This window comes from Chanos chanos, chromosome 9, assembly GCF_902362185.1.
Source record: "Chanos chanos chromosome 9, fChaCha1.1, whole genome shotgun sequence".
Classification (NCBI taxonomy): Eukaryota; Metazoa; Chordata; class Actinopteri; order Gonorynchiformes; family Chanidae; genus Chanos; species Chanos chanos.
The window spans coordinates 8,893,242-8,919,495 of NC_044503.1; the positions used below are offsets into that span (position 1 = coordinate 8,893,242).

Below are 26,254 nucleotides of genomic sequence, written 5' to 3' on the forward strand. Positions count from 1 at the left end.
CATGCACGCACGCACGCACGCACACACATATGTATTAGTTGCTGTGAGGGAAAGGTGATGTGTTGAATCCTTTACCGTCCTCTCCCCATCCATTTTCTGTGTCTGAGAGAAAGAGCAGGCAGAATGCAGTGCCCTGACATGGCCAAGCTGCCCCCCCTGGCCTGCAGCTCAGCTCACTGAATGGGTAATTGGGGTTGGAGCTGTGTGCTGAGGACAGGCTGCCGCTGTGATGGATCGTATATATCTGAGGGGGAAAACACAACGGCCTCCAGCCACCTCCCCTCACGCGCGCTCTCTCTGTGCTATGTTTATACGGATGACTCAGCAAATTTTCATGGAAGGAAACAGGGAGATGCTGTTAATGGGTTATAAACTGGTGGACGGATAGAAAAAGCAGATGAGAACATGACATGTGAGGGATCCGTTCGATTCAATTTGATTCAATTCAGTTCAACTCGATTCAATTTCGATTCGTTTCGATTCAATTCAATTCAACTCAGCAATAGAAATTGTCCATTTTCACAGGGCAGCTTTACACATTATAGGGTCTGAGAACATCAGTGAGCCAACCTAATGGAACAGTGGCTCTTGACAGAGAGCTGCCAAGGCTCAAAATCTGCCCCCTGATATGACCCGTCCCAAACACCCTATCCCAGCCAGCGTAACCTACCTAAATGCATTCTGATAGGAACCAGACTGTGTGATTCATTTGAGGGAGTGTCATCAATCAGCATGATGGCCTCATCTATCAGGAGGATGGGGTCACGTCGCAGTCACCTTAATTAATCATTCAATATATTCTTCAAGATGTGCTTCATACCACTTCTCTGTGTGTGCTTATATGCTTTTGAGAAATTTCCTTGCTTTTGAGAGACAGATGGGACTGTGGATAGTTAACCAGGTGCGCTCTCTCTTTCTCTCTGTCTCTCTGTCTCTCTCTCTCTCTTTCTCTCTTCACATTGGACACCGTTGACATTGTACATATTCTGCTCAGTTCCTGCACATGATGAATAGCAGAGGGAATGATGCAGGCGTGATAGCTGTTAAATTTTGTGCTCAGCGTCTCTGTCGGCCAGTGAATAATTCTTTCTGTCTCAGATTTATAAATGATTCTTGGTGGTCTGACCGTCCCATCGGATTATTTCATCTTTAACATCAGCAGGCCTTTAGGGACTGACTTGAAACCTCTGTAAATTTCCATACTGTAGTAGAACACTTCGGTCTCTGTACGGGTATAGCATTTTGTTCTTTTGACGTCCAAGGTTAAAACCTGAAAGTAAAATATGTTAAAAAAATAAAATCTCTGCTTACTCTGTACTATTTTTAGTCGCCGGTAACTGAGGAATTTGTCGTTAGACACTGGCAGTCAGTGGGTTTCCAGTAGGGAATCAGTCCTAATATAGATAATTCTTTTTTTTTTTCCCCCCCACCACCTGACAGCGAAAACAGCATTCATTTACACTTATATTTGGAAACCATTACCTGTGGAATTTCTGATGGATCACATAAACATCCCACTGTCATAGCTGACTTCCTGAGAGGTGATTAAATGGGGGAACAGTTGTGGGGGATTTCCAGCTGGGATTTAGAGGGTTGAAAATTGCATTATTTAATTGGAGAGAAGTGGATATGCTCGAGTGAGGAGCGGAGAGCGAGTTGGGGAATGAGAAACAGTTGTGACAAATGACTGTCTGCTTCATGGCACTAGCCACTCATGCCTCTGAGGATACACTAATACTGCAATTACAGAGAAACATTGTTTATGGATGCTATGACAACTAAGTCCCAGCAAACCTCCGTCAATGCCAGTTCAGCCCCTCCCTGCGTGCAGCCCCCTTCACTGTTACAACCAATTCACCTGCAAATACCTAATCAATCCTCCATATACACTGGTACATTTGTAAAATCAATCTCCATACCTCTCAACCGTCGTACAGCATTACAGGGAATTGCAAGTGTACAGTTTGATGGGTTTTCCTTTCATTTTGTTTCACGTCTGTTTTTCCGTAAGAATGTCAGACGACTCCGCGTTCACCACACTCGATGTGATGAAGACCAGGATCCGAGAACTGGAGAAACAGCTCTCTCGCGGGGATAGATATAAATGTCTCATCTGCATGGTAAGCATGGCAGGCCTATTCAAACTATCTCAAAATATGTTGATTAATATGAATCGATGAAAGCTATAAGATGCGCAAGGTGTTGTTATAAATGTGCTTACTCTTTGCTTTCTCAGATTTCTGATAAAGTGTTGAACTCAAAATGATAGGTGTTTGCTGCCCTCTAGTGTGAGCTGTTTGCTCTGCATGTAGGGTGTGAATTAACTGGAAGGCCGACTCTGGGGGCCTGACAGTTTTACTGGCTGTTTTATATTAATATTATACAAGACCTGCATAATTTCATTGTAGGTATAAATGCTAAATTAATGGACATTGTTTTTTGTAAAATGTAAGTTATTACCAGTGTTTTTATTGGTAGAATAAGCTGTAGCAGCAAACGATACGCAAAAAGGAACAGAGGCAAATATTTAGTATTATTAAAGCACAGTAATAACTTCTACTCATTTATACTGCATAAACATTTAAGAAATTGGCTTTTAGTGAAAATTGTTTTTAAATTGAAATTATTTTCCTATGAGCAAAGTTTTTGACTCAGGAAATGCGGCCATACGAACGCTCCCAAAAAGATGTAATAATGTTCAGAAAGCCTTTAAACACATCCTATATCATGCTACGTTTTTTATTTCATGTTCAGCAAAATGAGTTGTCACTGCATTGCAGCCAAGTGGCATTCTAAAGGATGTCTTGTTTAGTTCATTAGTTGCGAGAAATATATATATATTTTTCATCACCCTCAAGCATTTCAGTAGAATGCTCTCAAAAGTGCCACTCCAAAAAAAGGCTATGGACTGATTGTACCAGACTCTCTCTCTGTTATACATTTGTTCCTGACTTTGACAGTCTGTTTAACATGCATATAATTATTCTCCACCGTAAGGTAATTTTTTGTGACTGTAAATCATGAAGTTTTAAGAAGTAATAGTTCACAATATATCTCTGTTCTTAGGACTCCTATACAATACCTCTGACTTCTATAGTGTGCTGGCATGTGCACTGCGAGGAATGCTGGCTGCGTACTTTGGTAAGAGCCAAATACAGTCCAATATTCTCTGTTACGCTGCATTTCACTGAGGTCTTGCGTGTCTGAAAGTTTTATTAAAATGACTGACAGTAAGTTAAACCACATCTAAACTGGATGCCTTCAGAATAGCAGCACTTTCTACTTCAACGTACAGTTGTAAGATGTCACTGATTTCTTAAAAAAAAAAAAAAAAAAAAAAAAAAAATATATATATATATATATATATATAGTTCTCAAACCACCTATCTTTACATGTGCAATATGAAAATAATAAAATAAACAAACAGATAAGTAAATAAAGCTTAACTCCTGCAATCATCTTTAAGTAAATACAACAGGATTGATGTCAGACGTTTAGGAGCGGAACATTCATTGTTGTTTGTTGTGTCTCAATTTCCATATTCACAGGGAGCTAAGAAACTGTGTCCTCAGTGTAACACCATCACGTCGCCTGGCGACCTGAGGCGTGTGTACTTGTGAGGGCTGACGGGACAGCTGGCCTGTCACATGTCTGTTTGCACTGCATCAGCCTTCTAAGCTAGAGCGCACAGCACGAACCCACACGCTGAGAGAGGAGGAGGAGATAGAGGTGCTTCCGTTAAAAAAAAAAACAAAAAAAACAGAAGGACAAGTGCAGGATGTACCCTGCCGGTCATTTCCTAATGTGATGTCACCGCCCAGCACAAACAAGTGTTTTAACACCTTCACAAATATGTTTGTGCTTGTTTTCTCACATTCTCCAGTTATGTTACTAAAAATCCATACACATTTTAATGTGAGGACTTTTTTTTTGTTGTTGTTGGGAGTGACTTTGCACTTTGATTTGCTCTAACAGTATTGGTGTCACCAAAAAAAACAAACATTTTTTTTTTCTTTAATAAGGAATATCACTCCAAAAATCCTCTTTTTCGATTTCAGACGATAAAAAGATTATGTAAACTTAACATATTAATGTTTTGTGAATGTTTACAGAATAATGTATATAAGTAACACTCTATGTAAAAGTACGTTGATGGATTGATTTTGGAGCAGGGCCAAAACAAGGTTGGTTTGAATAATTGAAATGGTTTGGATAGTTCTTTAATGGCTTTCTACAGTTGTGTGTCATTGTATTGGAAGTAAGACAATAGGATATGCACAGAAAATTCACCAGTGTTAAACTGATTCATAAACCGTGATTCATAAACATTGATTCAGAGGAAGTAAAATTTCGTAATGGGGGATCGATGCTTGCTTGTTTGGTAGGTGGCATTTGTACGTTTGTCCTCTATTTTCTAAAATATATTAATAATTTGATCTGTAGATTTTATAGACTGGTAAATATTTTCCTAGGGGATTTTCACTATAACATTAGTGATCCTTTAAATCGTACTCTGCCACAGGTAGATCTACATTTTGTTTATGCTATGCAGATTCACTGATTGTTTTTTTTTAAATCACTAAAACTGCATAGCATATCTATAAATGTCTCTGTAAATTATTTTTCATCTGAAGTACTGTTTGATAATGTCTAAAAAGGAATCAGCATCTGGAAACTGTGGAGGCAGCTAAATAAATGCTAATCGGCGCTGTTGTGATGCAGTGTTTGAAGAACAAGCTTAAGGCTGTAGGAGAAGTATAGGAATTGTGCTAAAGGAGAATCTGTTCTCTTTTATCAGTTGTGATATATTAAAAGTAATTTTTTTGTTTGCTTGTTTGTTTTGTTTGGTCTTAAAAATCTTTTTTTTTTTACAGTAACTTACAGTGTTCACACGAACTCAGAGGAGGGAAATGTTCTTTTGTTTGTTTGTTTGTTTGTTTTTAAAAATCAGATTTGTGAACGTTGAATGGTTAGTTTTAAATTTGTAGTGCTTCATTCCACAGCAATATTTGCACACTTCATTGTTAAGTAACTTATGTTTATTAATATGACAAAACAATAATGTAATATCATAATGGTACCACTATCTAGTCACGTGGAGACATGAGGGGGCTCCGCCTGGCTTCACAGGCTGAACAAATAACTTTGAATTCAGTACATCATTGAACAGAATGACAGGGATTGGATTACTGAAAGGAACAAATTCAGTGGCTTTGGACATCTCAGACAACCTTGGTGTAATTGGGTGAAGAGAGACTACTGTTAAAATTCACAGTAGAGAATGCAGACTTTTCTACAATGGTATTTTAGCAATAGCTGTAACATCGGAATGTTCCTATCGATCTACATCAAGTAACAGAGTGATTAAAAAGCACTTTCAATAGTTTGAACAATAATTTAGTGTAAATAAATACTAACTGGAAAAAAAAAATGATTTAAGCATTGTTTCTTAAAAATGTATTTTGCCTTTTGTAAATTCTTTTTTTTTTTTCTTCTTTTGCCGGTACATTAATAAACTAAATTTGTTGTTTATATTGAAACTTGACTTTGATGCTTTTAACTGCCATTGTCAGTAACATCAAGATTACTTCATCATGTGACAATATGTTTGTTTGAAGACCAGCGTCATCTTTACAGCCTCAGTTTACCTGTTTTGTCAAGCCAACAAAAGAGTTGCAAAAGTTCAAAATTTAAGAAGTGTTTGAGCGACTCTAGCCCTGTCAGGTTAATACAGGTGGTTTCAAAGAGGTAGACCAAATACTGCTCCAACACTGACACAGATACTGTTGCTAGCAGCCATACTTGTTTTGAAGGAATTAGGTTAGCACAGGATTAGCAAACTGCAGCTATAGTCAGGTGATACAAGGTGATTAAATCCCTCTGTTGAGAACAGAGCACACAACCTTATAAAAAAGCTGTTAAGAGCACAGATGTGTACTAAGAAATCTGGCACAGGCGAGGGAAAGACAAAGATAGACACAGACACATCTTTAAAAAAAAAAACAAGACAAAACAGTGAGAACTTCCTTGGACTTGGACCTTTACTAAATTATTTCTCCCATCACAAACCTCTATTTATTATCTGTCCTGCAATATACAATATCATATTTATATTCATGTCATGCTTGGTTTATGAGGGCTAGAATACATCTACAGCTTGTAAGATTACTATTTAGCCAGTGAGTAGGGTTAGACGGTGGTGTCTACTGGGTAAAAATGAAAAGGAGGCTACCACACATTTTTCTGTTTAGCCAGTGAGTAGGGTTAGATGATGGTGTCTATTGGGCAAAAATGAAAAGGAGGCTCCCACACATTTTTCACATTTGCAGTTTGATGTTGTCAGTGAAGCCTTAATACCACCTTCCATCCAAAACATACAATGTTTAAGTCTGTTAATGTCCAGTGAGCCACTCATAGCTGCGACTGAGCATTCCCTTTTATCTCCTGTCCCAGTGATGGAAAAGTCATTCAAAATTGTTCTCATATTTTATGAATCTTGTGACCGAATGGCGCAATATCATCAAGCTCTTACTTTTATTGTAGCTACAGCAAAAAAAGAGGACATGGTATCTGATTGGCTGACATGACAGGGAGAAGGTGGTAATTGTTGCTGGCAGTAAGCTGATGCTGTAAATCAGTGAGTTACACAGACCGCTCCTCACACACACATAAACACACACACACACACACACACACACTTACACACATACCTTCATCTGCTGTGTTGTTCCTGCACTGCCTCAAAGGTAAAGACTTTCCATTTGGATTTACTGTTTTGAATCTATAATTTGTTGGCACTGCTGAAAGAATGAGTGTAGCATGATTTTATTTTATTGTCATCTGTAAGCTGTTCATATGACTTTATTTAACAGTTAGTAAATGACTGCAATGTGCAATGTGCTTGCAAAACCTGAAGCAGGATACTGATGCATTATTTCTAATTGCTCTTATTCCTTTACACGTAAATAAATATACATGCTTCGTTTTTCAGCTGCATTAAATTAGCAGTCGGATAATTAAAAGTCAGTCTTCTATTTGAATACTTTTAATGATTATTCATTGTATTCTGACTTAAATGTTGAGGGGGTTATAACTGACCAAATATCAAAAGTCTATATGTATATATGAATTTCAGTAACAGATTATTGTAAAAACTCAACTAAACATTATTTTCCAGACCATTAGAACAATCTTGGGTACAGCGGAAAGGACAAGCATCAGGTGACAATTCCATTTAGCTTATGGTCTGATAATCTTCTTCATTGGCCTAGCCTGACATTATTACATTTTTAAATGCACTTTAAATCAACATGTGCCACATGCTTCCTCGCCACAGCTAATCCCTCTTATGAAATGGAATTTATGGAATTCTGTGTGCATCTTAGGAAACCTATGTTTCTATTCTGAAATCTGAGATCCGGGTTGATTTTTTTTTAGCATTTTTGGTGATTTATAAATGGCCATAAAAAAGTTCAACAAATCACTAAATTTGTCTTTTCAAAAAGCTTTTAATCAAGTAATTAAATCAAGAGGATAGTTTTGAGATCAATACATATCTGTAACTGAAGTAAATCAGAGGAGAATGTTACATGTTGTCAGTGAGGCTGTTTTAATGATTTCATTATATTGGGACTTGAAACATTTCTTTCTTTAAATGAGAAAATTACATACATTTTTCATAAGCTTGGCTGTCCTTAGCCTACACCCTCAACTTAAGCAACAGGCCACTAAGAAACGCTAATTCCAGCATGAGTGGATTAGCATCTGAGCCTTTTTCTTGGAGAGGAGCAACCTAGCAATAAGATCACTGACTGCCCATGTCATTTAGGTTCCTGTCACTGCTCTCACACACTGATTGGCTGACCAGGGCGAGGCTGACTCTTGCCTGTCTTAATCTCAGCTGAGCATTGAGGGATTTCTTTTCTGAAGGTCGCGAGGGACAAAGATTGTCTCACCACTTGACCTCAGTATTCCTATCGCTAGGAGCAAAATTAGCGGGCTTTCTCTGAGAGAGCAAGTTCTGAGGGACAAGTGAGATTGCCGGTGCCTTTACGCAGGTTGATTCGTCTTCTTCAGAAGATCATTACCGCTTCAGCCGCACGAAACCAACACACAGCGAGAGCAGCAGAACTCAAGCTTTCGGTTATTTCTCGTAGAGAGATGGCAGGACCCAGGCCTGTAGTACTGAGTGGGCCCTCTGGAGCTGGAAAAAGCACTTTGCTGAAGAAGCTTATGAAGGATTATGAAGGAGTCTTCGGCTTCAGTGTGTCTCGTATGTATCCATGAGCATTGTGAATAACCACAGAACAAGATTCACATTCAGTATTAATTAACATTATATGGGAGTTAAGTTTTTATTGAGGATCTACATTGTTGTAAGTCTTTTCTCTTTGATTTGATTCCTGTTCTTGTAGATACTACAAGAAACCCACGCCCTGGTGAGGAGGATGGAAAAGGTATGGCTGTTTTTTTGTTTTTGTTTTTTACGCCGGTCACAAAACATAGGCAACACACAAAATAAAAATGTATAGGTTTGGGTTAGATGAGCTGGTTTTCATTTTATTCAGAAGTACTAATGACAGCACTGTAAGAATACTTTTTCTGTCAACTGATGGTAGGTTGTTTTTTTTGTTTTGTTTTTTTAAAAAACACAATTTTTAACATCTCGTGCATTTCCTCAAAATTGGTATTTAAGACAGTATTCATAAAAGAAGACCCAGTGAACCAAAAGATGCTAAGATTTGCTTTTTGGTGAGAGGGATAAGGATTTTGAAAAAAGTTCAACAAAAAGTTTATCTAAAATACTGAAAAGAAAGAATTTAGTCAGATTTATCAAAATGGTGACGGATGACAGAATCTGGTGCAAAATCATCTGCAGAACCTACAAAAGTCAAACATTTTAATATAAACCATTCACAGTAAAATAACTTTAAGTTGCTGAAACAAAGCACATGTCCTAAGTTTTCTTCTACATTAAATCAGTATGCTAGGAAATAGTGCTTGCTGTCTTTTCTTTTCTTGGCCAGACCTTTTTTTTTGAGTCTCCTTTATTCAAACTCCTCTTTCTAAAATCCCTGTCTGTTTGCTCTACCCCATGACCCTACAACAAAGACTGATGACTTCCTTAGGATACAATGACCACCAAGCATTGCTGCTTCTTACTCCCAAGTGTATTGTATCAATACACACAAAATTCAAAAGATACATCTTTTTTTTCTCCCAATGTGCCTTTGTTGTTTTCTCCATAGGCTTGAATTGTCTCCCAATGCTTCTGGGAGCTACGTTACTGCCAGTAGCAGACGTCTTATCTTCTGAGTCATCTGAAGGTGTAGATTTCTCATACTGATTTTTGCATTCAAATCAGCCAGAGCTTCTCATTTATCAAATTGAAAACATTAAGACAGAGTGATGGGGGTTACTTTCATCTTTCGTATATATTACAGATTTTTAAAGAATTGAACATAGCCTGTAAACAAGGAAATAAATTGGATATTCTCTAAGACATAATGCTTGTTTGCACTTTGGAGTAAAAAGCTTTTGAAAATAGCCCCCTGCAGTCCCTAGTTACTCCATGTCCAGCTGAAGGGTTAGAAGGATCCCTGCCCCAGTGTGACTTCATTTCCCCCTTCACAAGTTTCATCTCACTGATTTTTGACACACCATTAGCATCACAGCAAGTTGTCTCTCCAGTTTTCCTTTCTATCTATAGGCCAAACCAAACATTAAAAAAAAAAAAAAAAAAATCTAACATATGTTCCCAAAGCGTGCCTCCCTTATTGCTATATTGTAAATATGAGCATTTGTAAATCAATGACCCGTGTGAAAATCAGCTATAAGCTTTAATGTAAAATGTTTGAATTTTTGGATATTAATTAAGCCTCAAACACATCACTAAGGCTATCGCCTCTGCTTATATTTGCTGCAACAAGTTTTTATAAAACTGTTCACATTTGTGGCTTTTGTGTCTCACAATGAAAATCACACACAAATCATAAAAACTATGTACGAAAAAACTATTATGATCTGTTTATGTGAAGCCATGCAGAAAAGTTCATGTATTAATGTACTGAGCACAAGTTAAAATTGTCTCAAACAAAAGTTTTCCTGCTCATTTTCAGGCAAACAGACAGAATGAATCTTCACAACTTGAAACAGACAAATTCGTGAACTCGTAAATAACATGGATGTGATCAATTGGGACAATAATCCGCTTTTCATAATGTTTTAATGTACTTTTTTGAGGATTCCATCCCTCGGTCATTTTATTGATAATGCTGTCTTGAGTTGGAGGCTTAAATTTCATTATATTTAATGTGCTTTAATGCCAAGATATGTTGTTATGCTAATGAGTACGTCTGCATTGCAGTACGACCGTGGACACTCTGAGTTGTGTCACCCTCCTGTAGGTGTGTTTGTGACCTGGTTGTCTTGTGTTGTCTGTACTGTTTAGATCCCCCTCTGACTGTGATGAATGAGGAATAAGACAATACCAATGGTATGAACACTGCAACATACAGCTTTGCTTGTTAAGCATGGCTTCTAAGCTCTTATCAGAGTACACAGGCATGACAGCATTCAGGGGTAATATTGTACGAGGAATTTAGGCAGCTTTTCCATCAAGGTATTTAATCAACTCATTTCCATCAGTATGTCAGCTTTGTATTATTACCTCAGACATTAATTTTACAGGTCGCTAGGCATTTTACAGGTCACTTGTTTACTGGAATTAGTAATAATTTCACAAAACCCATCAGAACAATCATTTCTTACTACGTTCTTGGAATTTGTCATAGTTTCTGAAAATTATAGTCATATCTGATATTGGAAAGAGTCCATGTCCTGTTAAGTTATTTGGTTCTGGTGTTGATAGAACATTTGATAAATTCAAAAGGTTTTAGATAGTTCTCAAAATGTCACTGACATTTTAATTTGATGTAAATCATGTTTTTCCTTACCTATTCCTCTCTCTATTTGTGCTGTGTGTGGTGATAACTATAGTAGCAAAGTAGACATTGCACTGGGCTTTCAGAACCATCCATCAACAGATCTTAGCAGTCTACATCTTAGCATTAATCTCTGTTTACCCATCTGTTTCTTCCCGTCTCAATCCAAGACTACCATTTTGTCACAAGGGAGAAGATGCAAGAAGGCATTGACAAAGGAGATTTCATAGAAAATGCCGAATTTTCTGGAAACATGTATGGGACAAGGTAAGGCCCATTCATTTGTTAGCAGCAGTTTGTCTGGTGTTGTAAGTGGTTAGAAAACTACAACAAATCAGGAGATAACATGGAGCTGGCATTGGTTCATGCTGTTTAAGGACAGGAGAAAGACAGTCTGGACTGTGTCAACTTTAACCTTGTGTTCTTAATCCAAGATAGTGTTAAACTTGGTACTGTTAGCTGTCTATACTTAAGCTTTCCTTCCGCTCCCATATGCCTTCAATACCCATTTAACTGTCTTTATGGCTTAGTATTACTTTCTCATATTGTTGACAACAATGTTAAAGATTTCGGTCAAGCAAAGTTTAGCAATATTTCAGTATAGCAAATGACTACTGAGGAACGAGGGTCTATCAGCAGCAGAAGAGAATACTTTCATTGTTCATTTTTGTATTTTTCTTCTCTAATGAATGATATAAACGGATGCTCTCCCTTTCTGCAGCAAGCAATCCATTGAGGATGTTCAGGCCAAAAACCTCATCTGCATACTGGATGTTGACATTCAGGGAGTGAGAAATATCAAGAAGACTGACCTTAACCCCATCTATATCTCCATCCAGCCTCCATCCATGGAGATCTTGGTAAGACTCCAACAAATATGGACAAAACGCCATGACTCAGATATGATAAACCTATTTCACTACTACAGTTTTTGATTAAGTAAACTCCATGACCACTGTGATTAAAGACAAATAATCTAAAGAGCTGGAACTATTTCATGCAGGAAAAGCGTTTGAGAGACAGGCAGACGGAGTCAGAGGAGAGTTTACAAAAGCGTTTGGAGGCAGCAAGGATTGACATGGAATTAAGTGAGTCTCTCATGTTTATCACTGTGGAAAGCGAATGAATTTTTTGACTGGCTGTCTAATTCTGTTTATGTTTAAGGATTTTTTGTTTCTTTTGTTTTCTGTTACATTTTGATTTGCTGAAATTGTTTTTAAATCCTATATTCCAAGGTAGGTATAAAAATGTATCATCTCTCTCTCTCTCTCTCTCTCTCTCTCTCTCTCTAGGCAAGGAACCTGGAGTATTTGACTTGGTCATTATTAATGATGACTTAGACGAAGCATATGAGAAACTTAAAAGTGTTCTTAGTGAAGTAAGTCCAAATTAAAAGCACTGCACTATTTTCAATTAAACGGAATAATAGGTCTGATATGACCTTTTTATAATGTAGCTTTCCAACAACACACATTTATATCAAATTCAACTATGTCATTTTTGTCACAAAAAAATCAGCTAAAACAAAATTTATTCCATTCTTACAGGAAATCCAGAAGGTTCAGGATGCCAAGAAGTAACGGGCGTCAAGGCCACGCATCTTACTTCTCACCCAGTGACAACAGACACAAAGCCTTCCTTGCAAGCCTTTAGCATAATGTCCTAACGACTGCTCATTCATCAAAGCCAGTTAACCCCACGTCTATTATCTCAGTTCATCTTTATGTACTATCCTGAAGGGGATGCCTTCCACATGAAAACGGATTGGAGGATATTGATCAACTACTTGTGTTCTGAGTATAGCTCAAAGGAATGTAGTTATTCCATGGACAACCGTTTTAACAATGCAAAACAACAAACACTGTGTTAAGGATGATGACTTTAAAACCTTGTCTGTCTGCTCTCGGTAGTAAGAGTGAAATATAGCATACGCATGAACCTGTCATAAATCTAGAGAGGTTTTCTTGGAACCATGCATTGGATTACTGTTTGTTTAGGAATTTAATGAGTGTACTGCAAAGTAGTTTTGGTTGTATGGTTTGCACAGAAAATGTACTGGTTAAGTTAATGTCTACACGTTTCAGGTAGATGGTCTCAGTTGTACTTTATGTAGAACTTGTTGTGTAGCAGGGGGCACGGTGGGGATAAAAGATGACTTTGATCAGCTTGAACTGAGGTGATAATACCAAAACCTTTTGTTTGGATCTTTTGGTAACAAGAAATCTCCTGTCTGTGATTAGAATTTGTCTCGTATTTATCCTTGATAAAAACAACAATAATAAAAAAAATTCTATACACTAAACAGATCATGTCTCGTGCTTATAGCCCTGACATTTTGCACACAGACGCAAATGACTAAAATAACTCTATTCCCTCCAGTAATATCTTTCAAGTCATCTCTCTTTATCTCAAAGCACTTGTTGTCCCTCAGTGGGCACCGTACGCAAGAAAAAAATGTTTGTTCACAGCTGCTTAGCAACCGTAAACATTGCACGTGCTTAAATAAAATACAGTGAGATTGAAAGAAACTGTCTGGCAACATTAACGGTAAGGAAAGAAAAAGTAACGTAGAAGTGCGTACAAGTGTGTAAAAATTCAGTTTAATCTACTGTTTAATCAATTCTGATAGGCTTTAATTAACCTGTTTAACACTCAATTTCCATTCAGACTTGAGTTGATAAAATCGTGTTTAAACCGTAGATTTTTCACTTGCTTATAAGCCAATACTGCTTGGAAACGTTTGGGTTGTAAAACTTTAAACTGTTTCAGCTATGCCTGTTTACTCGCTAACAAGCAAACCAGTTACTTTATAGAGAGACGTGAAAGATGAAGTAAGGGAAATAGTTTATTATTTCGTTTCTGGCACGCTGTCATGTCGCTGCCAGATCCTAAACAGCACGGATGAATGATAATAATGGTAATGATAATGATATTATTTATAATCCTTTGCCGAAAATCCAGATAGAAATAATGTGACAAATCATCTTATATTTTTTTTTAATCGTTCCATTCAGCTTTTATGAGACCATGCTTACCAGTAAAGAACAAACAGCCATCAGTAAGGTTATGGCTTTCCTTCAAGAATGGGACCAGAGCAACAAGACAGCGCGCAGCCGCATACTGAAAGCTTTCTTGGCGAAGAACACGGGAAAAACATTTTATGAATTAGAGGAGGAGTTTTCATTGGCTGCCAGTCTATTTCTTGCCAGACTCAACGCTTGGTTGAGATTAACGTATCCTTGCACGTGTGCCACATATTTGCTATTTCTGTGCTTCTATTCAAATTAGACAGCTGCTACCGAGATTCTTAATTTGAAAAGATAAAATTGTTGGATTGACGAAATGATTTCTGCTCCATCAATGAGCAAACTGTTTCCTTAATGAGATACCTCTAGTTATAGGTTTGGTACATATCTTGATCTGCAGCTGAGGGCAATAGGTGTCTTCCTCTCTGTGGCACATAGGTAAGAGTAAAAATCATCTTTACTACACTAACACCACACTTTCCTGAAAGTTACTTTTCCCTCTGGTTTTCCACAAAGTTAATTTGACTTTGTCTTTGTTTGGACAGTAAGGAATATCTCAACGAATTCCTTGAGGCTGGAGGAATATTCACCCTTCTAGAGATCCTTAGGCAGAAACAGAGCAAAGAAAAGGATAAAACTGAGGCCCTGCATCTGCTCCAGACTGTATCAAATGCTGCTCGCAAATACAAAGAGCTACTTTGCGAAAGCAATTGTATGTAGAACACACAGTACTAGTGATGTCATTTAAGGTGACTTGATCTCATTGGTTCATTCAGGTTTTTTTTTTTAGTTGTGACAGATGGTGTTTGATTGTATGCTCCCACTCTTTGGATGTGTTCATCATTACAAAGGAGAAGAATGCATTAGCACAACACTGCTTTTTTTTGCATAATTGTTTCATTCAGTCTCATAGAATACTAGGAGGAGAAAAATATAATCAGAAAAAAAATGCTTTTGATTTATAAGTGATCTCAATTCTCTAAATGACTCATATCTATTCTGTTGTGGAGTTAAGGTGAGAGGGCTATTGCTGAATGTTTGGTTACGTCACAGACAGAAGAGACCCAGGAGACAGCTTCAGCCTTGCTTCAGTCTTTGGCACATGGAAACCCTAAATACCAGAACCAGGTTTACAAGGCTCTCATTGCCTCAATGCCCTGTACCTCTCCAAAGGCCCAGCAACTTGTTCTGCAGAGCCTTCGTGTTGTGCAGGTACAGCACCATTGCATGGAAGCAATCCACAATTCGAACCATTTGAGGAATATTACTGAGAGACATCACAGTTCTTCTGCATAATCATTTAAATCAGCTGCGTGCCTTGTCCTCACATAACTGTATTCGGTCTGTGCTTGAACTGTCCGAAAGCAACCTATAGACTTAATATATTTGTAATGAAGTAATATGTGGGTAAAACTGTATTGTTTTGCATTCTTTAACACTCAGGCGATTGTGAAGACAACACATCCCAGTATAGTAGACCCCTTGCTAAATTTGCTGAGATCTTTGCATCTGGAGGTTCAGTATGAGGGTGAGCTGATGCTTTTTTATTGTTTCCATGCTGAGATTGCCACCTACTGTTGTGCTTTGGTTCTGTTTTGTTGTTGTTGTTGTTGTTGTTGTTGATGTTGTTGTTGTTACATTCAGTAAGAGGTTAATATATAATAAGTGTTTCTGCACTGTATATTATGTACTTATTTAACTGATTTGTATATTTACCCATTTAGCCTTTATCTGATGATTGATTTTTTTTTTAATTTGTGCAGAACCAGTGGTATTACTGAGACTGTCCAAAGCATTTGTAATAAATCATCTGTATGTGGTCACGGTACTCATTTTTTAATGGAAATAATGGTGCACAGTAAGCAGATTTATCACCGTGATATATTGTCTTTCCTCTCCAGCTATTGAGCTGATAACAGAACTGAAGGACTACGAGGTGAGACCAGCTCTACTCAGAGGATTGGTGGCTTTGCTAAAACCTGCCAACGATGGGGCCCAGAAGTACAAGATCCTCCAAGGTACCTTATGGCTTCCATTCCTCTCACCCAATTTACGAGTATAATGTTAATTCTTACATCAAAAAAGTAAAAAAAAATTGCATTTTGCTTATCCTGCTGTCTTATCAGATCCAGAAATGGCTGAGATTACTGAGCCCTTACTACAGTTTGTTCAGCAAGCAGCTGCTGCAAAGGCTATAAGGTGAGTTTACAGCTATGCGGCTGTTTGTCGTTTTTGGAACTTGAGCTCAGTAACTCTGTACTGGCTGTAAATGTCCTGGCATCATTCATGCTGAACTCCTAAGATGCAAATGACAGCTCCCTCTGGAGTGTTGACTAAAAAAGTAAAAAGGAAACCAGCAGACAGAGAACTTCAGCTTTGTCAGTATCTTTTGTTTTTCACTTTTTAACCAAGCCGGTGTCACAGAGCCCTAAGGGGACCTTATCACAGTGTTTAATTCACTACACATGTAGGCTGCTTGCCCAGGAGAATCAGGACGTTTCTAAAGAGCTGCTCACACTCCAAGTGGTGCATCACTTACTCTATGCAGTTGGAAACCAGGAGCACACTGATGCCCAGAGGGAAGCGAGTCTGGCTCTGGAGGTAAAGTAAAAATATGCATATACACATATATGAACATATACAACCCCATGCATTTGCATACACGCCGCTGAATCCCCCTTTCCTGTGTTCTTCCCGTGTACTTGAAAACGTTTAAACGGCGACCTCTCTATACTGCCGTTTATTTTCCAGCACTTTGTGCGTACTTACCCAGCTGTGGAGGAGCATGTTCGCCAAGCCATGGGAACCTCCCTGTTTGAGATCTTTATGGTGAGTTGAAACTCATTACGACTCTGTGTCTCATATGGTGTTGTTTGTGTAGTTGACTCTAAAAGGTCAGATACAAGGTCTTCACAGGCACCAAAAATTAAACATTGCTCTTACACGGCCTGTAGATTTACACATTTTTTAATTGTCTAGACCGTGTGAAATGTTGTAACAGCTGTTTTCAAGGCACATTTTGGTGTACTTTCCAGGATAATGCTGAATGTCTTTACACAAAGATCGATGAAATCCATGCAGAAGTTGTGAGGTCAAACACAGTGGACATATCCAGTGGTATGCAAGTATTTGGTCTTCAGTTAATTGTTTTATTAATGTATAACGATCACTTCTTTTTCATAACTGATAATTTAAAAAAAAAAAAAAACTTGGCCTGTACAGGCCTGTGTTGCATTTAATGAATGATTTGTCTTTCATTCTGTCTTTTATTTTAGCTTTTGAAGAGCTGATGCTGGAATCATAGAGTGCACATGGGAAGACTGACAGTTTCCAGTTCAAATTAAAACCATCACATCATTTATTTTTGCCAAATATGGCAGTCTTGAATGAGGAATAAATCTCATGTTTAGCATTATATATTTACTTGCCTGAACAATCGTCAAATAAAAAAATTCTCGGTTTCAAATAAATGCTATCCATCATTGGTCAGTTATTCCAGTAATTCTCGGTGTAGTTTAATGGAGAACGTGACCCACTGAATTGACAAGTTTCACAACTTTTCCTCCCTCACTCCTAAAAATTGATTCAGGAGATCAGCTCACTCTTATGGTGAGGCACGGCTTACTTGCTTATGGGTTATGACCGCACTTCCGAAAATCTGCCATTGGATATCAACATGCCCCGCCCCGCCCCTCCAGGCAACGATACAGATGGCGGGAGAGTGTTACAGAATCTGTGGTATGTGGTGCGGAAAGAAGTGCTAGGATTTACATGAGAGAATAAACGTAACACTGTAAAATGCTGTTAGTTATAAGTGCATGCTTGCCTTCCGGAGTTTGTTTGCAGCTTCAAGGATCGTACATTGTGCATAAATGCAAATAGATCTTGTTATATCCGGGATAAATTTACGTCGTTGGGTGGCTTCCCTGCAGTCTAAACTTGTCAAGCGGACGTAACCATTTATTATCAGAATTTTCCCTGTAACTAGACTGTTATACACACACCGGGTTACTTATTTTTGAAGCATTTTGATCATTAACACAATGAGCAGGTTGAGATCCGCAATACACAAAGGAAAGAGAGCGACGCTTGAGAATACGGAGGCCGTGAAGTCCCCAAAGAAGAAACTCAAACAAGTAGTTAAAGAAGGTAAACATGAACTCTTTATATGAATTACAACATCGATTTGCGTTAATATGACGTATTTTTCTCCGGAAAGAAACCTGTGTCTCGCTCACTTGTAAGAGGTCAGTATGCATAGGTCTCTTGTAATTTTCAAGGAATTAAAGTAATGGTCAAACAAGAATAACTGTTGTTAAATGTTTCTTTAGAGTCCTCAGAAACCAGTGCCTCAGCATACCATTTCTTCGAAGATCCAAATGAGGTCTTGTCTTTTCGCACCCAGCTTCTCGGCTGGTATGACCAGACGAAGAGAGAGCTACCCTGGAGGACTCTGGTGAAGTAACACTGATTTTGTGTAGATCTTACCGTTAGCCTAATGCTCGTTTAAAATCAATTATACGTTCACTTTGTCCTTTCTTCTCATGGAAAAACACAAACTTTGACAAATAGTTTGTTTTTGTTCTCTGACAGGCCATAACAGAGCCAGACGTTAATATCAGGACATACGGAGGTAACCATTTTGTTAAATCTTTCAATGAAAATGCTTTAAACGTTTGACTGAATGAGTGATTGTATTCTGGTATGTGTTCATTTGCAGTTTGGGTCTCAGAAATTATGCTACAACAGACTCAAGTTGCAACGGTGATTGACTATTACAACAAATGGATGAAAGTAAGAAAATTGTTATTTATTATTTATTCATCACCATGTGCAGAATGTGACTACAGTGTATGTCATTGCTCAATGGATCCGTTAAATCAATCTGGATCTATTTCAGAAGTGGCCAACGGTGGAAAAACTTGCAACAGCAACACTGGAGGTAAACACTATTATAACAACATAGAGTTAAAAAAAGACAGCAGTAACACATTTGTCTTTTTGGCACATGGGATAATGCAACGTTTCTTTGCAGGAGGTGAATCAAATGTGGGCAGGTCTTGGATATTACTCACGAGGACGGAGGCTGCATGAAGGGGCCCAAAAGGTGTGTTATTAACAGTGATGACTTCTCTATACATATAGAAAAATCATACACCTCATGCACTTTGCTGTCTCTCTGTCTCCGTTGTCAAGCCATCTATCTGCACTGACCATGCTCCTGTTGGCTGAAGTTTTTAACGAATAAAATGATCTCTTTCAGAGATATAAAGTAAAAGTATGTCTGATCCAGTTTTATTGTTCTTACCCCTGAACCTGTTTGTGTAGTTCATACATCTTTGCATTGCGGTTTGTAGGTAGTTTCTGAGTTGGGTGGTAGAATGCCCAGGACCACAGAGGAACTTCTGAAGCAGCTTCCAGGGGTGGGACGCTACACAGCAGGAGCCATTGGCTCCATAGCACTAGGGCGGGTAGGGATCATTTTACTTAAGTTCAAACTACTTTCATGTCCTGTTCACCACACAGACAGTTCATACATCCTCATGATGTCGTTCTTCAGTGATTGTTTTGTGACTGTTATTTTTGTAACTTGTGTTGTACATTTATGGTAGGGTGTGTCCCTATTCTTACAGCGTTGTTATCGCCTAGGTGACAGGCGCAGTGGATGGAAATGTGATTCGTGTCCTCTGTCGAGTTCGAGCCATTGGGGCAGACAGCACAAGTCAATCAGTGACTGAGGCGTTATGGTATAGTTCAGAACAATTACATCTTTTTCGGGTCGGTCTTTTGTCTTGGTAGATGTTCATTCAGATGTCCAGATGTGGGTGAAATGTTTTTTTTATTGTGGATGCTTTCAGGAGGATAGCTGATACTCTAGTGGATCCTGAGAGACCAGGGGACTGCAACCAGGCAATGATGGAGCTTGGTGCTAGAGTATGCACCCCTAAAAGTCCTCTTTGTAACCAGTGTCCTATTAAGAATAGCTGCCATGCCTTGAGGAAGGTAAAACAAACTTATTTTTGGTCCCTTTTTCCTTTTCTTTTTTTTTTGTCCGTCTGTTCTCTTTTCTCATGATAGTAAAATTCTTGTTTCTGGACACAACTCTCCCAGTAATTAGTGGTTTTGTATAGGTGAGCATCAAACAAGAGGAGGATTCAAAGAGACTTTTCGGTAAATTAGACAGAAAGACCAACCGTTCTGTTCCCGACATAGAGAACTGTAGTAAGTTTTAAGTACATTTTCCTTCAACGTTCATGCATGTTAAGTATTACAGAGCACAAGATTTTGGCAGTTAAATAACACATTCCTCCTGATGTTCTGAAAATACTGCAAATCAGGAAGTACATATCAGGAGGTGTTCTAAATCAAAATACATGTTTTCAGAGAAAGAATTGCATAGAAAATTATTTGTGTTTCTGAAGTCATCATATCACTCCTTGCACGCATTGCATTTCTTAGATTTATTTTTGTCTGCTTAACCACTCAATGTCTTAATATGCAGTGACAGCAGGAGGGTGTAACCTTTGCCTCCCCGAACCCTGGGACAGTCAGTTGGGGGTGCAAAACTACCCCAGGAAACCAGCCAAAAAAGCACCTCGCACGGAGCGCGCTCTGGTCTGTGTGGTGGAGCGTCAGAGTGCTGAAACGGAGAACGAATTCCTGCTCACACAAAGACCAAACAAAGGTATGCCTTCTTAAAAATTCCAGCAATCAAACCTGTTGCAGCTATTAGAATACAAAACGAATACAGCAAATCCTTCTACTTCATTTCGTCCGTCGTAGCTACACACCAGGAGTTCTGTTTATTTAAAACTGCCAAGTTCAGCAAAATGTGTTATCTGTACCTTTGCAACCTTCTTCATTATGTGCGCTCGTTCTTTGGAGCCAACAATGATATTTGCTTTACGTGTGTTTGGGCTGCTAGGATTGCTCGCAGGGATGTGGGATTTTCCCTGTGTACTCCTGGAAGATGAAATTCCAGAGAGTAAACATACAGTCGTATTGTTTGAGGAGGTGAAAAAAATGCTGGGAATATCGTTCAGTAAACTGCCCCTCACGTTTTTGGGAGAGGTGGGTACTCTAAATCCTTTTCCCTATTTTAACAAGTTAGTGTGTTGCCTTTACTTTTTTTTTCCCCCTTACCACCTGCTCAAGATGACTCAACATAAGGATCTTGTATCATTCTGTCTGTATTGGAGCTTCCACTTAATTTCTTAATCCAACATCTTAAAGGGATAATGATGTGGTGAAATTGTCAGATGGACTGAGAGTGACGTTAAGTCATCCCAAGTTCAGAACTCTGTCAGCCATGGTTTATGGATCTCTGTTTCCTTTACGCTCTGAATACTAACTGATCTTTGTTTCTTGGTGCTTTTCTTGCAGTTGGTCCATAACTTCTCCCATATTCACCAGACATACATTGTCTACAAAATGTTTATCCCAGACTGCGTAGGTGATGGACAACAGAAGATGCGCTGGATCTCAAAAGCAGCATTACAGGAAGCAGCTGTGTCCACAGCAGTAAAGAAGGTGGGGGGCGTGTGTGTGTGTGTGTGTGTGTGTGTGTGTGTGTGTGTGTCTGTCTGTGTGTGTGTCTGTCTGTCTGTGTCTGTGTGTCTGTCTGTGTGTGTGTGTGTGTCTCTCTCTCTCTGTCTGTGTGTGCGTGGCTCTCTGAAAGTGCACAGCTATATTTACATTTTTGGATTTATTTTGATAAATTTATATGTGGTGTTTTGTTTGATGCTGTGCTGTACATGCTTCAGGCCAGTGAATCTTCCCTGTATTTCCCTACAGATAATGCAGCTTTATGAGACTACAGAGAATACAGTCAAATCTGACAATAAGGTGAGTTGAATAAATATCCTTGTCTGGTAGAGCAGTGAACTGAAATCCATTTGTACAAGTTGAGCTTTCCAGTCTGTGACTAGGGAATACACAAACCCTACATTTCACTCTTTTGTTGAGTCAGATTAGTAATTCCAAGCTTTATGTGTATGTGTTATGAAGAACAATCTGATTTCATTTCTGTCTTGTTTGTATTTTCAGAATAAGAAGCAAAAGGGAAGCTTTGATGGTGAGAAAAATAAGCAGCAGAGATCGAAGAAAGCTAAGGACAGTGCTCCTAACGGAGGGCCAAAACAGCTTTCTCTGAGTCAGTTCTTTACCCCCTCAAAATAAGTGGAGAGCAAGCAGATGAATTCCTAACTGTCGCTGTTTTGTTTTTTTTAATAGAATGAGTGGAAAATGAAATGTATTATGTATAACGGTTTACCTTTTAATATGTAAATGGGGTCTCGACCAATCTGTCCATATTCTTGTGCTCCACAAAACCCCGCAGTGTTTTAGCTTCCTGAAGACTGATTTTGAATCAGTAATTGTGGTTTAGCAGTCAGCAGAAGCGGTTATGTTGAATTTTATTTGCATACTGTACAACAGAGTGTCTTTAAAATGTATAGAAGACCTGTTGAAGTGCATTGAACTCAACTGTAATAAATGTATCTTTTTTTAAATATACACAGAATATATGTCTCTTACACACACACACTCATACGGTACAGCAACGGTACTGTACTACCAAATTAAAACTAAAAGGTCTTAGAATAAATGTTAGAATAAATATTTCACAAGGTATTGGAATGCAGCCAGTAGGCCTACTGTAGCTATAGCAACATGGTAATTGCAAACATGTTGCTCCAAATTTAAATTGTTGTTTAGTTTTACAGGGAAAATCGACTTGGAAGTTTCAAAATTAAGATTTGGATTTTTATAATTTGTAGCTCTCTTGCCAAATTACGAGTCAATGCAAAAAGTTCAAACCTTTCAAACCGAAATGTATAATATCATGGGTTGTTTAAGCATCTTTGTAGTTTGCTCTCCGCTGATGCCAGTCTAGACTTTTATTATGAAGAAGTTGGATAGGCGTGGCTCTCAACTTTAGTTTAAATTCAATATTTTTCGTCGTACAATAATTCTGGAAATTTACACGTGCATGTGACCTTAGCTCACTCTATTCTTTATCAGAGTTACGATACAAAAAAGATCAAAGTCTAATGTAATAGGTCAAACTTACTGAAGGCTGCGGGGTAGCTCGATTCATTCTCTTCGCACAATTCAGGTAAAGTGTCGACGAGGAATCACAATAAACGCGTTTTTTCTTAATCAGACTTATTTAATATACTGTTTTAAAGTACATCAACTTTCTAGTGTTGCAAGGTTTTACTTGTCACTCACAGAATCACAAGCTCTTCAAGAAGACAACATCCGATTTGCGAAGAGCTGCAGTTAAATACTGAGAACACTGTGACATAGCCGTAGACTACATAGTCTTCACTCAATCAATTTTAAAGGAAGTGAATGTACATTCAAACATTGTCGTCAGATTGGATAGTTTAACCGGTCGAATCCATGGATGGGTTGTGGTCTTTTTGTTTGCCAATCATGATGTAACCTGACGCTATCTTCAGTCTTGGTATTACAGATTTGTAAAAGCTTTTGATAAACTGGCAGACTGACTGCACCGTGTGTTTTTATTCGTTCCAAATTCTTTTGCACTTTTCTCTAATTACTGTAAAGAATATAGGTTTTCTCAATTCGTGTGAGTGTATTTGCAGGAACGGTATTTAGTTATCTTTTAATCAGATAAAATTATCACTATTCAGGTCTTGCAATGGCTTCAGCTTGGCAGAAACTTGAATCCATGCATCGATGGATTCTGGAGAATGGAGGTATTGAGCTTCTTTCAAGTGGTTCAAACGGTTTATATGACATTTAATAAGCCGCCAGCAGAATCCAATACGTGCGTAAAATCACTTTGAAGAGAGTAACACATTCCGTATAGATCCAGCTGTGAAGGACCCGAGTACTGTAAACTGTAATTTTCTGATGAAGAGCACTTAAGTATTTATGTCATACTTCTAATAGATGCACAGGCCCTGAAATATGAACCAGAGGGTCTGTGTCTTAACAATCAGTCAACCCAAACCACTTTCAGATATATGGTGTTATTTTACTGACACTGAAGGTATTTAAGGTGTCTGTTTTCTCTTTGCAGATAAGAGAACAGACCCATGGCTGCTAGTTTATTCTCCCATGCCAGTGTTCTATATATTTCTGTGCTACCTTGGTATTATCTGGATAGGACCTAAACTAATGAAACACAGGGAACCAGTTGACCTAAAGATTGTACTCATTGTCTACAACTTTGCCATGGTTTGTTTATCTGTCTACATGTTTCATGAGGTACTGTACCGTTTCATCCTACTTTTACTGTAAACCACGTAATTGTGATTAGAGAAAGTTTGATACTTTAATGGGACACCGCCACGCAACTACCTGTACAGTAATTTAATCCTTTGTCGATTGTATCGTGATGTAATTAGATTACATATACCCGTAATTTAACCCATGGCACCGACCTGCTTCTTTAACAGTCTAAACATGTAGGCTACTGTCTTGCAGTTCCTGGTAACATCCTGGCTGGCAAACTACAGTTATCTATGCCAACCTGTCGACTACAGCACCAGCCCTTTGGCAATGAGGGTAATTAGATCCTTAACAGACTGTCTGACACTTTTCACATTTCCATTCAAATTCTGCCAGTAGTCCAAAAATAAGACAAATATACAAACTAAATGTGAAACCAAATATGGAATAAAGCTTCTTTTTTTTTTTTTTGTAAACAGTTTTTCCTCCGTAACAGCAAAGCATCAGTGTTCATTATGTTCCAATTTCGGGTGTGCCTTTAAGTGTTGCCTTGTTCCTAAGAGTGTCCCCAAAACACTCCTATCTGACACACGTTGTCTCTTTCTTTATAATAGATGGCAAACGTGTGTTGGTGGTTCTTCTTTTCGAAGGTCATTGAGCTCAGCGACACGGTAAGACTTAACAAACCTGTATTTTCACTCTTTTGTGCTTATTGTCGTTTTTTTTTTTTTTACCGTAACCACATGCTCCTGTTTTTTCTTTCTTTTCCCCTCAGATCTTTTTCATTTTAAGAAAAAAGAATAACCAGTTGACCTTCCTGCATGTCTATCACCACGGCACTATGATCTTCAACTGGTGGGCGGGAGTGAAATATGTTGCAGGTGGCCAGTGTAAGTCACACTATAGATCTCACAGTCTTAGTTCTGTATCAAGGCAGTCTTAATATTTACACTTAAAGCCAGAGTTTCAAATAGATTTTTTTTAGTTATTTGTACCATATGCAATGTTTGCCTGTTAGGTTGCTTAGGTATATCACTGTGTAACGTGTGTGTTGTTTGTCTGATGGTGGAGTTTTGTTTGTTTGTGTTCCCTCAGCATTTTTCATCGGGCTGCTGAACACGTTTGTACACATTGTGATGTATTCCTACTATGGACTAGCTGCACTAGGGCCTCGTGTCCAAAAATACCTGTGGTGGAAACGGTATCTTACCTCACTTCAGCTGGTAAGTGGTATTGTATTTGGGATGAGGTTTCTGATAGATACGAAAGGATTGGAAAGTTTAGCAAGTCATAAGATCTGAAGTATTCACCCAGTTCATTTAAACTGATGTACAAACAGGAATATTCATTCAGAGAGATTCTGCTTATTGTATGACCATTTGAAATGTGACAACATTTGGTTTTACTACTGTATCAGACAAAGAATGAACTGATCAGTACATTGAAACTTACACATCAACCTCCTAGTCAGCGGGATCCTCCTCTTATTATTGCTTAAGGCAAATGACAAACAATGGAAGCTGACCAATATTTCAGAGATGTGAGAATGTGGAAAGTGAATTTAGCTGAATCTGTGCTCTTTTGCAGCTTCAGTTTGTCCTGCTGACAACTCACACTGGTTACAACCTCTTTACTGAGTGCGACTTCCCAGACTCCATGAATGCAGTAGTGTTTGCCTACTGTGTTAGCCTCATTATACTCTTCAGTAACTTCTACTACCAGAGCTACGTTACCAAAAAGAGCAAGAAGTCTTAGTGGAGTCTCAGCACACACAGTAGGAGCTTATGCAAGATATCATAAAGCCATTGTCTGTTCACTGGGCGACTGCTGGCACAGCACTTGGATATTGTGTGTTCTTGCTCTTGTTCATTGCCCCTTGCATTTCTGAATGGCAAATGTACTGTGTTTAGAAAACTAGAGACATTCCATGTGAGGGGACAGATGCAAAAACCAGACTTTCCAGTGCAATTCACCAGTACTTGAATTCTGTGTAATAAGTTTGTTGCTCTGTGATTTTTTTTTTTTTTTGCATTAAATTAGAGTAATTAGTTTTACCCAAAAAGGTTGTTGAGGTTGTTTTT

At 38.3% G+C, this 26,254-nt stretch overlaps 5 protein-coding genes across 5 annotated transcripts in view; all 5 read left to right on the forward strand.

Annotated features, from left to right (window-relative positions):
- Window positions 1-3,621, forward strand: part of rnf220b (ring finger protein 220b) — a 31,976-nt gene extending 28,355 nt beyond the window's left edge. The window contains exons 12-14 of the mRNA XM_030784376.1: window positions 2,012-2,120; window positions 3,067-3,141; window positions 3,550-3,621. Coding sequence (XP_030640236.1) covers window positions 2,012-2,120; window positions 3,067-3,141; window positions 3,550-3,621 — 256 coding nt within the window. The remainder of the gene's footprint in view (window positions 1-2,011; window positions 2,121-3,066; window positions 3,142-3,549) is intronic.
- A 4,540-nt stretch (window positions 3,622-8,161) lies between these two features.
- Window positions 8,162-12,524, forward strand: guk1b (guanylate kinase 1b). Its single transcript, XM_030784653.1, has 8 exons — window positions 8,162-8,273; window positions 8,416-8,457; window positions 9,250-9,327; window positions 11,115-11,211; window positions 11,666-11,804; window positions 11,948-12,032; window positions 12,237-12,322; window positions 12,492-12,524. The coding sequence occupies exons 1-8, from the start codon at window positions 8,162-8,164 to the stop codon at window positions 12,522-12,524; spliced, it is 672 nt and encodes a 223-aa protein (XP_030640513.1).
- A 1,447-nt stretch (window positions 12,525-13,971) lies between these two features.
- On the forward strand, window positions 13,972-17,274 carry armh1 (armadillo like helical domain containing 1). The gene is made up of 11 exons (XM_030784380.1): window positions 13,972-14,177; window positions 14,340-14,408; window positions 14,516-14,682; window positions 14,986-15,182; window positions 15,414-15,498; window positions 15,872-15,988; window positions 16,097-16,169; window positions 16,442-16,571; window positions 16,722-16,799; window positions 17,006-17,087; window positions 17,246-17,274. Exons 1-11 carry the CDS (start codon window positions 13,972-13,974, stop codon window positions 17,272-17,274), a joined length of 1,233 nt encoding a protein of 410 aa, XP_030640240.1.
- Window positions 17,275-18,013: 739 nt separating this feature from the next.
- mutyh (mutY DNA glycosylase) lies at window positions 18,014-22,331 on the forward strand. The gene is made up of 15 exons (XM_030783951.1): window positions 18,014-18,119; window positions 18,302-18,426; window positions 18,564-18,603; window positions 18,691-18,764; window positions 18,871-18,912; window positions 19,006-19,077; window positions 19,328-19,441; window positions 19,620-19,717; window positions 19,829-19,973; window positions 20,102-20,192; window positions 20,473-20,655; window positions 20,896-21,041; window positions 21,354-21,500; window positions 21,765-21,815; window positions 22,017-22,331. The coding sequence occupies exons 1-15, from the start codon at window positions 18,014-18,016 to the stop codon at window positions 22,146-22,148; spliced, it is 1,566 nt and encodes a 521-aa protein (XP_030639811.1). The 3' UTR covers window positions 22,149-22,331.
- Window positions 22,332-23,035: 704 nt separating this feature from the next.
- elovl8b (ELOVL fatty acid elongase 8b) lies at window positions 23,036-26,209 on the forward strand. The gene is made up of 8 exons (XM_030783952.1): window positions 23,036-23,085; window positions 23,630-23,695; window positions 24,022-24,209; window positions 24,429-24,509; window positions 24,788-24,844; window positions 24,949-25,063; window positions 25,269-25,396; window positions 25,761-26,209. Exons 2-8 carry the CDS (start codon window positions 23,638-23,640, stop codon window positions 25,926-25,928), a joined length of 795 nt encoding a protein of 264 aa, XP_030639812.1. The 5' UTR covers window positions 23,036-23,085; window positions 23,630-23,637; the 3' UTR covers window positions 25,929-26,209.
- Window positions 26,210-26,254: the final 45 nt, after the last annotated feature.

What these genes read in the sequence shown, in the direction of transcription:
- guk1b (XM_030784653.1), top strand. Translation starts at nt 8,162, where the DNA reads ATGGCAGGACCCAGGCCTGTAGTACTGAGTGGGCCCTCTGGAGCTGGA. An exon ending in TGGTGAGGAGGATGGAAAAG is followed by an intron (nt 8,458 to 9,249) that starts GTATGGCTGTTT and finishes TTTTCTCCATAG; the next exon opens with GCTTGAATTGTCTCCCAATG. An exon ending in TTAAAAGTGTTCTTAGTGAA is followed by an intron (nt 12,323 to 12,491) that starts GTAAGTCCAAAT and finishes CCATTCTTACAG; the next exon opens with GAAATCCAGAAGGTTCAGGA.
- armh1 (XM_030784380.1), top strand. Translation starts at nt 13,972, where the DNA reads ATGCTTACCAGTAAAGAACAAACAGCCATCAGTAAGGTTATGGCTTTC. An exon ending in AGAGCCTTCGTGTTGTGCAG is followed by an intron (nt 15,183 to 15,413) that starts GTACAGCACCAT and finishes TTTAACACTCAG; the next exon opens with GCGATTGTGAAGACAACACA. An exon ending in CACAGTGGACATATCCAGTG is followed by an intron (nt 17,088 to 17,245) that starts GTATGCAAGTAT and finishes CTTTTATTTTAG; the next exon opens with CTTTTGAAGAGCTGATGCTG.
- mutyh (XM_030783951.1), top strand. Translation starts at nt 18,014, where the DNA reads ATGAGCAGGTTGAGATCCGCAATACACAAAGGAAAGAGAGCGACGCTT. An exon ending in ATTACAACAAATGGATGAAA is followed by an intron (nt 18,765 to 18,870) that starts GTAAGAAAATTG and finishes GATCTATTTCAG; the next exon opens with AAGTGGCCAACGGTGGAAAA. An exon ending in TGTCCACAGCAGTAAAGAAG is followed by an intron (nt 21,501 to 21,764) that starts GTGGGGGGCGTG and finishes ATTTCCCTACAG; the next exon opens with ATAATGCAGCTTTATGAGAC.
- elovl8b (XM_030783952.1), top strand. Translation starts at nt 23,638, where the DNA reads ATGGCTTCAGCTTGGCAGAAACTTGAATCCATGCATCGATGGATTCTG. An exon ending in ATGGATTCTGGAGAATGGAG is followed by an intron (nt 23,696 to 24,021) that starts GTATTGAGCTTC and finishes TTCTCTTTGCAG; the next exon opens with ATAAGAGAACAGACCCATGG. An exon ending in ATATGTTGCAGGTGGCCAGT is followed by an intron (nt 25,064 to 25,268) that starts GTAAGTCACACT and finishes GTGTTCCCTCAG; the next exon opens with CATTTTTCATCGGGCTGCTG.